The sequence below is a fragment of the Cutaneotrichosporon cavernicola genome (assembly GCF_030864355.1).
Source record: "Cutaneotrichosporon cavernicola HIS019 DNA, chromosome: 2".
In the NCBI taxonomy this organism is placed as follows: domain Eukaryota; kingdom Fungi; phylum Basidiomycota; class Tremellomycetes; order Trichosporonales; family Trichosporonaceae; genus Cutaneotrichosporon; species Cutaneotrichosporon cavernicola.
Window position 1 is genome coordinate 2,350,880 of NC_083394.1, and position 11,964 is coordinate 2,362,843.

The window sequence follows — 11,964 nt, forward strand, 5'->3', positions numbered from 1 at the left end:
AGGCAGTCACCATTCCTGCCAGTTGCAAGTATTGTCAGTTGAGACTTTGTACCATGCATTAGACACGACGCGCTCTCGCAAGACATCGCGCAAGGACACGGTCGCGATGAACACCCCTCCTCCTCCAGACATTGTCCTTCCGCCGCCAGAATCGCCCGCATCCAAGCGGATACGACGCGACTCTCTACCAGCCGTGGAAGATGTCGCGCTGACGGACGAAGGCGTGCCGGAGGAGGTAGAGCGGGGACGCGTGAGTGACCATCACTAACATTCTGACGTTCAGGAGTCGATGTACGTGCGGCTCTTCAAGGGTGAGGTGGTGTGGTTGAACACGCCGCTAACAGTAGAAATGATCCAGACCGTGTTGGAGGCCGAGTCATACCTGTTCTCGGCCCGCGAGCTGTGGGTTCTCAAGCACATCCTTGACCTTCCCTGTAGGCAGCTAGGAAGTGTCCCACGAGAGCTGACACCAGACGAGCCTCTTTACCTCCTCACGCGTCTGCTCCTCCGGCGGCGGGGAAAGGTGCACCCCATAGCCTCCATCGCGCCGACGTACTCGGGCGAGTTGGGCGAGGAAGGTGTCAAACGCGCAGCAAGAACATTGTGCGGGCGCCTTGACATTCCCATGGGCATCCGCGACCAGACGGACGAGGAGTCGTTGTCGTTTAACTTCTGGGGCGCACCAAACGGAACACCCAAAGGGAAGTCGTCTGCGCCCGGCAACGCATGGTCCGACCTGCCTACCGGCTTGAGTGCCGAGGAGGAGCGTGCCGATCCCGACCTGGCAGAGACGATCCGCCAGAGTCTCTGGACCGAGAAATACGGCGTTCTCCGGTCCACGAATGCCAATGGGTCAACCTCTTGCGCATCGACCTCCACGTCAACTTCTGCTTCGATCTCGCTGCCCACTGCGCAGGCTTCATCCACGATAACCGGCATCGAGGGGATGTTCGAAACCCCGGATGTCCAGAGGCCGATCCTATCGCTTGCGCACGACGAGGCCGAGCTCTGCCTCGACGACATTATGTCATGTGTGTCGGCCGACGACCTGCGGCGCGTCGCGCGGGCGCGCAAGGTCCCCCCCCAGTTACTCGTCACGCGCGAGTCGGTCATGAAGGCACTCGGCAATATTGCCCGCAATCAGACAACGCTCTCGTTTACGCCGGTTGACCGCAAGGGCAAGGGCAAGGGGGGCTCTCCTGCGCGATCCCTTACACCCGTCATGTCGACATCGGAACGTCTCGTCCTTGCACAGCTCATGCCTTACCTAGGCGGGCAGGTCATTCAGGTTGACCGGTCGCTTTTCACGCTCATCTCGCGCGTCAACCTCATCTTCTCGCGCACGCCGCCAACTTCAGCCCACTCCCCGGCCCTCATCCTTCCACCCATCCTCGTCTCCTCCCACCGTCGACAGTACCCCGATTACGGTACACCTACACGCTCGGTCATCTGGAGGACTCGACGCGAACTGCTCGAATGGGAGCACGCGGTGCATTACGAGGCACTCGTGTCGGAGGTCCTTGGCGACAACTGGGCGGAGCAGCGTCGCGGTGGCGGGCCTCCGCAGTCGCTGTGGCGCGGTCAATCACTGTCGCGAATGGACAGTGCCAAGCTCGTGCGTCGGGTCTGGGAGAACGTGTGGCCAATGTGGATGAAAATGGTCGCGGGCAAGGACGGGGAGCCAATCAACGAGAAGCAGGAGCAAGGCGTGTTGGCGGGAGACCGCTTCAAGACCGCTCATGTCCTCACACGAATCGTAGCGAAGGTTAGCAGCGCTCCTTCAGGTGCTGATTGCTGATTGTAGGGTGCGGATGCGCTCGGCATACTGCACGAGTATGACCTCGAATGCGAAGTCCTTCGCGCATTGCTCCTACAGCGACGGTGGCGCCGTGGCAAGCGAGGGTGAGTTCTGCGACATTTTACTGTTTCTGACCACAGCGCATGGTATGACCGCCTCGCCCTCGTCTATATGACACACTACAAGATGTCCGAGGCGCAGAAGTTGGAGAAGCTGGAGGAGGCCACCCAAGTTTGCATCGATGGCCTCCTCGACCCGGGCACACATCTCAGTAAGCTTATTCCTTGTTGGCGTTCCAGCTCACAACAGTCTACCGGCCACGCCTGTCCCATCGCCTTACCCGACTCGAGAACAGACTCAACCTTCCGGCCGACGAGCGACACATCTCGTACGCGCAGCTGATTAAGTGCGAGACCCGAGATGTAATCGCGGTGCGATCGCAACTGAACAGTGGCATGCCCGTACAGTCTGTCTCCAATGGTTGGCGAGACTCGGCCAACATGGGCCTGGACGACGGCTCGCAGAAGAATACTCCGTTGCAGCAGGTAGGCAAAAGTGCATGGATTGGGCGTGAAGGGGAGGTGACTGTGGAGGGTTGGGTGCTCGAGTGGTGGGAGGACAAGGGATACGAAGGGTGAGTGGGCATGACCCAACCTCGCTGACGTTAGCTACCACGCCGAATCGTCCATTCTTACGACACTGTTCGCGCTGCTCATGTGGCCTGTACTGTTTCACCCACTCCCGGGCGCCTTCGAGACGTATTATCAGACGGCTCCTCTGGATCTCGGTGAGGACACATTTGCCCGCGCTCGCGCGTCGATGATCGATGAGCATCTCACGAAGATGGAGTCGACCGACACAGCGCTCGCGATGCTTCGCGAAACTGACAAGCGCGAGCGCGAGTTGGGAACCTGGGCCGTAGGCCTCAGCTGGGACTTTGGCCGGCGTGAGCTCGAGGAGATCCTAACCTGCATAGGCGGGCACGCCATGGCACTCATTTGCCGCATGCTGTCAGAGGAGTACCGCCATCGCGCTAGCGGTGTCCCGGATCTCATGTAAGCTGTGGTTATGGCTTTGGCTGACATCAGTGTCTGGAACTATGACAAGCGTGAGGCGCGCTTTGTCGAGGTCAAAGGACCCGGTGACCAACTCTCGGAAACCCAGAAGATCTGGATTGACTTCCTCCTCTCCGCCGGCGTTGCGGTCGAAGTCTGCCGTGTCAAGGCGAAAGAGGACGCTGAGGGCCGACCAGTAATAGCGACCAAGCGCACCGACTCGGGTCGCAGAAAGCGTGCAGCGGCAAGACCGCAACCGGAACCTATCGTAGTGGACGACAGCGATGACGACAAGGAGGACAATGAGTGGCAGCACGAGTCAGGGGATGAGGGCAAGCCGAAAGGGCACTGGGCGAGGCCTGGAGAGGGTAAGCGAGCACGAAGGTAGTCTCTGTGTCATAGCTGTGGTCATGTATGTCATACTGTACACTAGCATTCTTGAAAGCATTTGTACACAATGGGTCTAACTTGACCTGAACTGCTAACTTCCGTAGTCAGCTGCTAGTCCGTCCGGCCACCCTGATGGAAACAGTCCATCGTGTTGCACTTTCTGTGAGGGGATTGGCTTTGAATGCAGTAAGGCTCTCTGCCTGTGAACAGGGAGCGTCCCGGCTTAGGAGACTTCAAGGAGCGGCGCGTAGACTGAAGCCACGAGCAACTTGTATCGCTGGTTACGGTAGGTTAGCGCTTGCTTGAGAACCACGAAGAGTGAATGGCTTGACAGACGTAAACCAGCCACCTGCATCTCCCTGGCTCCAAAGGCCAGTTGGGTTCCAGCCGTAAATTGCCTTTGATGGCTATTTACTTTTGGATATTTTCGACCATTTCATGAATCACATCACCAACTTGTTCCGATGGATTTTACGTTCCAACATCTACTAACCACTTTATCCTCGCTTGGAAACACTATATTCATATATGCCATAGGTGTAGTGAACCTCTTTGATGTTCTAGTTGGCTGCGATGGTGGACTCTCCAACGCGGCGGCGTTGTTCACCCAGACAAACTCTTCACTCTGCACTCTTCACTGACCCGCCACTCACCTGCCTTACAGTCCTCCCGCTCTGTACCAGAGGCTTCTAATCAGGCGTCAAGTCGCATTTTTGTCGCAATGTTCAAGGTCGGAAAGCGCATCCAAGAGCCCCAGCCCCAGAAGATGGAGGATACCATTATCGTGACCAGCAGTCCAATTGGCGCAGCGGTTAGCGCGGCAGATTGCAACTAACAATCTGTAGGTCCTTGGTTCAATTCCGAGATTGGACTTTTTAGGCTGTGGAGGCCGCTGGACAGTTGCCAGCTTGGTCGCGGATGTGTGCGTTGATCCAGAGGGTCCAGAGGGTCAGAGGACGCAAGATCGCCACCACTCCACCATTCCGCTACACCTGCTCTGATCCAGCGGTATGACACCTAACCTAGGTCATCTCTAGGTAGTTCCGGACAACTGATCTTGATTCCATGCCGCCTCGACGACGTTGTATCGTCCGCAAGGAGGGGTCAAATGCGGATACACGCGTGGGCCCAAACTCGAAAGGCAGGTTGATAGTCCTAACCGGCCGGGACATAACCCTGGCTCTAGTGTCGGGGGCTGGCTCGGGATACCAGCTTTGACTTCTTATTATCGTTTGGAGAGGAATGGGGATCAGTCTGGAGAAGGGGCGGCGAGAAATGTAGGAATTGTTGGGCTGGGTGGCCCAGCATTTCCTCAGCCTGTTTCAGACTTTCGAGTGAGTCGTGTTTGAGGCCGACGAGTCGGGGACAGTGAGCAAGTCGCAAGACTAAGAAACTCGCCGACATCCGTTAGCGGTTACAAAATAGTACAGGGCCACAACAAGACTCTCTGACGAGGGCGCGACCCGCTGCCGCCGTTAGGAATGAGGTACTGTTCCTCCGTCCCAGGCCCCGGAGGGGCAAAAGGGGCAGACCTGTTGCTGCCATCTATCCCCGGTTGGCGGGCGGATGGGTGGATCAATCGACATCAATCGACGCACCTTAGTCTTCAAAAACGTTCGACAACTGCATGATTCGAACATGCGCTCCCGAAGGAAATTGATCGAGGACATTCGAGTCAATCGCGTTAACCACTCCGCCAAGTTGCCTTCGATGTTTGTGTCGGAGTTGGAGCCGCCAGATTCGGGCTGCAGGTCCGTGGGGGTCCGCGGGGTGCGGCAGGGGCGATCGAACTGTGGTCCCCGATAGATTGAGGTGATCGTAGCAATAGATCGGTAGGTATGGGCTAGGTAGATATATGCAAGGTGCGGCGGCTCGGGCGATGTACATGTGGTGCACCTTATCTCCAAACACTACGGCCACGAGTTCCCCTTGTCGTAGACCACAGAGATGACGAGTAGGCTTGGGTCGATGTTCTCCGCAAAATATGTCTAAACCCACCTCCTCTGCAGGCTCTGCGTGAGGCTGTTGAAGCTTGGTTTCGCCACACTCACCTCTACCTGACTTGGATCCCGGATCCGCACTGCCCACTGGGCTGGCGGTGGTAGGCGAGTGAGAGAAGCTTCCTGTACAGGTTGTGGAAGGGGTACAAGAGCGTCTGGAGAACACCGTACAACTTCACCGGTATCTATATCGAATTTAAATATATAGTTAGCCCAGCTTTTTTTAAAGGTAGAAAACCACAGTTTCAAGTACACCGACATCGTCCAGTTTGCGGTGTTCAACGTGGGCGCACCGCCGGTCAGCGAGAAGAAGGATGTGGACGAGCATGCCGAGTATGCTTAAATTTTTGTATAGTTATCAGAAGGTAGTGGGCTGCTGGAATGGATCCACGTTTGAAATGGTGGCGGACGTGAGAGGAGGGTCGCGTTGTTTCCTGGTCGGACGAGCATGTCTAAATCCTCAGCCCCTCTGCCTCCCCGAATATGCGGAGCTGCGCATAGTGAAGTACCTGATTTCACCCGCCCGCCGACGTACTTGATGGGGAGGATAGCGTTGATAGAACATGCGGGGAGGAGGAGGAGGAAGATGTATAGATGAGAATGAGCAGGCCAACTGGCAGTCAAGTCCCTCGCTATACGGGCACAAGAGCAACTAAACTATCGGCGAGCAATTGGAACGGTCCTGTGGCATAATCTGTCATCATCATCGTCGGATGTCACATAGTATCCTGTGTCACTACCTCTCCTTCACAGCACAGCAAGTCTACTTCTGATTCATTGCCCATTGTTAAACTCCCTTTCTATTGTACAGCTTGTCCACTTCTGATCACTCCTCCATTTGGCTACTTCTGATCACTTATCCTCTTTGTCCTCATCTGATCACTCCTCCACCGGGCGGCGGACGGTGGGGTCCACAATCGCATTCTTGCGAGTGAAAGCATTCATGTCCTTGTAGGGGTACACCTGCGTTCCCTTGCCTAGCTTGCCGTAAATTGCAAAAGTCTGGCCGTCGTAGTATGCACTGTATGCAGCGAGGCGTGCTTCGGGCCGCTTGTGGAACGTACATCCGTCCGAGTTGCCCGTGCAACCCCGACAGTGGCCGAGCGTCGCCTCGGCGTGGTGCCCATAGTCGACAATCCTACCAAGCAGGCAGGGGTATCCGAAGCGCGCACACTTACTGCACTCGTATCCCTTGGGCACGGTAAAGTGCTTACCCTCACGCTCGCAGCGGATGATGTTCATCTCCTTCAGCTGTTTGCCACCAATCCGGGTCTTAAGGCGTGTAAGGTCCTCGGGCCGCAGGTATGGGAAATACTCGTGTTTCTGGATCTGAGGGGCGATAGGGAAGACCTTTGGAAGGCGTGGTTTCGGCTTGGGCCCGCGGCGGCCGCCAGTTGTGCCACTCGCCTTGGCGGGGTTCTTGTTCGCGGTAGGAGCGGCCTTGGTCTTGGACTTGGACGCGCGAGGGGTCGAGACGCGGCGCTTGGGCTTGGGAGCCTGAGTCTCGGGAGGTGGCGAGGATGTGCGCCCTTCCATCTGGGTTGGCGAAGGGCTTTGATTCCAGTAGAACTTGGGTTGGGTGTGCTCGTTGTTGGCGCTGAACGGCCGCTTGGCCTTGGGGGAGGGGGTGCTAAGCGCCCCAATGGCAAATCGATCATAGGTAGGGAACACATCGTAAATGTAGTTGTCCGCAGTAGTGTGCAGTTGGGTGGGGAGCTGCATCTGGAAGGCGAGCTGCTGCTGGGCGTTGAGCTGCGGTTGGCTGCCAAACTGGTCAGAGAATGGAGGAGGCGGAGGGGGCATGAGCAAAGCAGGGTCGATGTTGTTATTGCCAGTCGGCCCGATGGGATGGGGGGCCAGCACCGAGTCGAGGTAGCCAAACGCGCTAATTCTCCCATCAGGACCGGGCTCAGGCATCTGCCGGAGCATTGCAGGCTCGGCATTAGGGTGGTCAACAACAGTGTTGGGAGGAGCAGTGTTGGCAGGGTTGTCGGTGAACTGGTCAAGGAAAGCCAAGATGTCCTCAGCCGAGGCATCCTGCGCCTCGTTGTTGCCGACAGTGACGTTGTTGAGGTGACCCATTCTGCTTGCCTGCACGTCGGCCATCTCCTGGTCCTCGGCCCAGGCCAGTCCCTGGCCTGGGACCAGGTTGTCGATGAACCCCGCGAGGTCAAACTCCATTCTAATTAGTGTGGGTGGGAGTGGAAGGAAGTGTAGGAGTAGGAGTAGGTGTTGATGAGGGACAGCTCCATCCTTCAATGCCAAATTTATAGCGTTTTCCGGGATGCTGGAAGTGCTGATCTGGCATGAAGATGGTAATGTGAGCGAACAGTGAAGGCAGATGAGGAGTGTTGACAAGGGGACCAAGGATGAGAGGGCCGTGAAGGCTGTGAGAGTGATGAGGGAGAATGAAGAATGGAGAGTGAAGCCAGTGGGCCTGATGGTTGAGTTACATTGTACATGTTTGACGTGAGTGGTCATTTATGGGCTGCGTCATCAAGGCTGCTGACACCAAGGTTGACGAGGGCCTTTGATGAGCTCGGAGCAGCGATGGTGTAGAGGCAGTGATGCCTCAGAGAATGAACGGGCGGGATCAGAGGCCTCGGTGGTCTCGGAGATTGAGGAGATGAATGACAATGGGTCTGGACGGGGGGTGATGGAGATGGTGATCGCAGTTGCAGTCATGTGATGGGGCTCTGCGTTAAGCCGACCTCAACGGAAATTGAAGAATCAAGAGGAGCGAGACGAATCAGTTGCAATATGTGCACGACTGTCTGGTCTCAGTGACATGTCGGTGAAGGCTCATCCACCAATCTCTCTCGGCCCAACGCAACATGACTCGCGGCGTGCCTGACACCATGTGCCACTCCTCGCGCCTTGGTGAGTACGTTCGTCAGTGGCTATAACCTCTACAATGCTGCATTATATGTCTATTATCTAATATGATTACGCCACATGCACTCCCACGAGTTCCGCCACGTGAGTGGCCAACACCGCATTAGCCTCCTCCGCCCAACTCGTCTCCAACAATATCTCCTCAAGCTCGGGCTCAACGTCTCCCTCTTCCTGCAGCGCGAGGTAAAGGCTCTCCGCAGTCGCGGCGCGGATACGTGGGAATCGATGTGCGAGGAATGGTGACAGCGCAGCGGCAGCTGTGGTCCGCGCCTCTGCAAAGGGGAGGGTGAGGGCGGCGACGACGAGGCGTAGGGCGGCGGTGATGCGGTCAATGCTCTTCAGTGTGGGGACGCCGCGTGTTGCGAGTGATAAGGCGCGAGTATAGCTCGTGGGCTCGAGGACAGCTGGCCCGGCCACGAACAAGCGAGCGAGGGTGGTGAGGGTCGGGACGGCGATGCGATTCGCGCCGAGGTTCGAGGCTAAGAGCGTGCAGAGGTCGGTGAGGACGAGGGTATGGACCTCGTCGCCAGTCGGGAGAGCGGCCAGCCAGCGCGTGAGGGGCCCTGCAGCGCGATCGGACTGGTATCAGCTTATGGGTAGAAAACGGGGAGCTGTTCGTGGGAGGAACTCACACTCGAATGCAGAGCGCTACCGGCGGTCTGGACGAGGCCCGCGAGCATCGCCGCCCGCGCAGGCGTGCGGAGCAGCTCAAGGCCGGCGCCAAACCACTCAGAGCTGGGTCGCATCTGCTTGCCGTCGAGCATGCACCGCGATCCGGGCCAGGCCCACACCACATCCGCATTTGCAGCGAGGAGGTCACCCCATGCTACAGTGGATGCTCCGCGCACGACGTCGAGCTTCTCGAGTGCCTGCTTCGCCATGCCACCAGTTGCTGCGGCGAATGCGTCTTGCGAAACCAGTTCCAGGGGCATAGGTGCCGAAGCGGCCGCGACCAGCACACGTGAGAGCGCGCGCACGGCCGCCGCGCGAACCCAAGAGCCAACGTCACCGCGCTGATCAGTCGCGTAGTCGTCCAATGCCTTCGTCAGGGCGGCCACGACACGGGCGTAGCTCGGCACGTCGACTGCTGTCAGCTGGTTGCGCTCAACTAAGCTCGGAGGACTCACGGATCAACTTGTCGCCCACACTCTGCACAGCGACGTCTGCGATCGACCGCACGGCGTTCCGCCGCGTCTCGACGTCGGCCTTGGTAGCGGGCTCCAGGAGGCCGAGAAGCGCTTCGAGAGGCGCCTCCGCTGCATCCCGCGAGCGATACTGTATGTGGCCGAGGAGGAGAGCGTTTGCTTGCCGCTGTGTCGGCCGGGCGCTTTCGAGATGCTCCACTGCGCGGCGCGTAAAACTCTCCACAACGGCCGGCTCGAACACTTGGGAGTACTTTCGCCCTGCGGCGGCAAGCGCCTCGTGTACCTCCGGCTCACGGCGTCGTTCCGCAGCGTCGATGAACCGCTGCGCTGACGTAAAGTCTGTCGTGGGGGTCAAGGCGGCCTCGACGAGTGCGCAGCCGGCGGTGATGATTTCGGCAGCGTTGGACGTGATGAGCGCCGCGGCGCGGACGCGAGCGAGTGCAGCGATGAACTGCTGTCAGCTCAACTCGATCCAGTATCAGCTCACCTCGTTCTTCTTCTCGTCGTTGACAGACGGTGCGATCTGCGCCAGCGCAAGCAGCGCTCCATGTGTGCTGGCCGGGTCGAGGGCGGGAACGAAAGCGAGTTCACGAGCGGTAGCGTCTGGCACGTCCTCCGGTGCAAGTGCCAGGAGCTCCGCGAGCGTCACAGCTCCTGCCGTGGACATAGCCACGTCCCAGTGCCGCAGCGTGATGTTGTGCAGTTGTTCCCTCAAGGCGGCGCGGTAGACCGGGTGTGCGGCCACAGCAGGGGCCGCGTTTGCGAACGCCTTGCGGCGCACGCTGACAGAGTAGAAGTCGGTTTTGGCGAGTACGTCGATGCCCGATGGATAGAGTCCCAGGCGGCCCACGCCTTCCTGGAAGGCGGCACTAGCAGCACGACGAACACCGACCTCGCGGTCGAGTGTTGCAGCACACACGAGAGCCGTTGCCATACTCTCTGCGAACGGCGCGAGCTGCTCGGGACGCGCGGCGCGGCTCAGGCTCCAAAGTACATAGGCGCCAGCATCGCGGACGTTGGCACCGACGGAATGAGAGGCGCGGCGCAAGTCGAAACCCAGCGCCTTCAGTACCCATGGTACGGCGGTACCAACGTCGGAGAGGAGGCCGCGGCGCGCGAGCTCAGCCACAGCAAGACAGACGCCGTGCCACCTTGCCTCGCCTCGGCTTGCCTCTGTCCCTCCTAATCCCATTGCTCCGCAGCCGGCTGCGCTGCCACCCGGATCTACGACAGCACCAAAGCTCGTCTCGAGGACTGGCTCGTCCTCAGTCCCCGCGAACAATCCAACAGTGGCGGCAGCGATTTCCTCGGCAAACTCGTGGGGAAGGAGGGCAGCGATGCGCGCAAGATACTTGGCTGCAGAGTAGCGTACGATTGTGTCCTTGTCGCTGAGAGCGGTCATGAGGTCGTCGAGCACATCCTCGACGCCGTCCATGTCGTCGCGCAGGCGGGCGAGCCACCAGCGGCCGCGCGCCTTGATGGCGAGCTTGCGGATCAGGCCGGAGGATGCGGCAGTCGCGCCGCCCGCAAGGTGTGGGATGAGAACGTCGACATAGAAGGCAGACAGAGTGGGGAGGTGGGACGCGTCGATCATGGCTGGCAGGACGGCCAGGAAGGATAGGAGGGAGGTGACAAAGTTGGCCTCACGCTCGCGCTCGCCATCCGAGAGCTCCGCGCCCGCCCAGTCCAGGAAGCCGGGGAGGCCCTGTACCGCATCGTCGCGAGCAAACAGCCGCGCCAGGACTAGCGCAGCGTACTCTCCTTCTCGTCCGGGCCGGTTGAGGAGAGGGAGGACGAGGAGGATGACGCGCGCGGCGAGGTCCGAACTGGGCGCGGCAAAGAGGCGTGCGTGGCTCGGCACATCGAGCCCGGTCCCTGTGGGCTCGTCTGAGAGCGCAGATAGGCTAAATGGCACCGTTAAGAGGAGCGCAAGCCAGAGGAGGAGGACAGCTCGGAGCTCCCACGCGTCGTCGGAGGCCAGGCGGGGGTCCGGAAGGAGGGCGATGAGGACGTGTAGGTGTCCCAGGGCAGAGGGGAAGTAGGGGATGACGGCTTTCCACCCGCGCACTTTCACCACCCAGTTAACGACCCGGCCGAGACGCGCAAGCCTGGCTGGGCTAAGCGACTTGCTCGCCAGCATGTGCTCGAGGGAAGATGCGAGTCTGGCCATGAGAGGGGGAACGATATCATCAAGCGCTGGGTCCAGCAGCCCGGGCATCGGAAGGTAGTAGTCGAGCTGGGTTAGCTTTCCGGAAGGCTGTAACTCACAATGTTGCCCAGTTGGGTCACGAGGGCGCCCTCTTCCTTGTCCTCTCCGGGTGTTGGTTCGGCAGCGAGGTCGATGGAGAGAAAGTTGGAGAGCAAGGGCATGAACTCGGCCCGACGCTGAAAGTGAGTGTAAGTCGGGTCTGAGTCATCGAAGTCGTCCTGGCACCTTTCGGGAGGCGGAGTGGCCGACATGTTGGCGTTGAAGACGACTGGGATGGTGGACGCGTCGAAGTTCGCGGGTCGTGCACCTCCACCTCGATCGCCGAGGGTGACCGTGGGAAAGCTAGACTGGGGCATTCTTGAACTCTGGCTGTTGTTGTTGCCAGTCACTCAACAGGTCACCAAGCCTCTTCATTACAGAGTCGCTATACTCTACAACTACATCTCCCAGAATTGTACAAACACAGACACAA

At 59.0% G+C, this 11,964-nt stretch overlaps 3 protein-coding genes across 3 annotated transcripts; 1 reads left to right on the forward strand and 2 right to left on the reverse strand.

The window, feature by feature from the left end:
- Positions 1-106: 106 nt before the first annotated feature.
- CcaverHIS019_0209200 (uncharacterized protein) lies at positions 107-3,241 on the forward strand (the record flags this gene model as incomplete). The annotated part of the gene is made up of 10 exons (XM_060597985.1): positions 107-250; positions 284-311; positions 348-434; positions 474-1,765; positions 1,805-1,902; positions 1,939-2,069; positions 2,108-2,186; positions 2,250-2,432; positions 2,467-2,853; positions 2,887-3,241. The coding sequence occupies 10 exons, from the start codon at positions 107-109 to the stop codon at positions 3,239-3,241; spliced, it is 2,784 nt and encodes a 927-aa protein (XP_060454824.1).
- Positions 3,242-6,122: 2,881 nt separating this feature from the next.
- On the reverse strand, positions 6,123-7,424 carry CcaverHIS019_0209210 (uncharacterized protein; the record flags this gene model as incomplete). The annotated part of the gene is made up of 1 exon (XM_060597986.1): positions 6,123-7,424. One exon carries the CDS (start codon positions 7,422-7,424, stop codon positions 6,123-6,125), a length of 1,302 nt encoding a protein of 433 aa, XP_060454825.1.
- Positions 7,425-8,189: 765 nt separating this feature from the next.
- CcaverHIS019_0209220 (uncharacterized protein) lies at positions 8,190-11,848 on the reverse strand (the record flags this gene model as incomplete). Its single annotated transcript, XM_060597987.1, has 5 exons — positions 8,190-8,717; positions 8,771-9,222; positions 9,266-9,734; positions 9,771-11,519; positions 11,552-11,848. The coding sequence occupies 5 exons, from the start codon at positions 11,846-11,848 to the stop codon at positions 8,190-8,192; spliced, it is 3,495 nt and encodes a 1,164-aa protein (XP_060454826.1).
- Between the last annotated feature and the right edge of the window lie 116 nt (positions 11,849-11,964).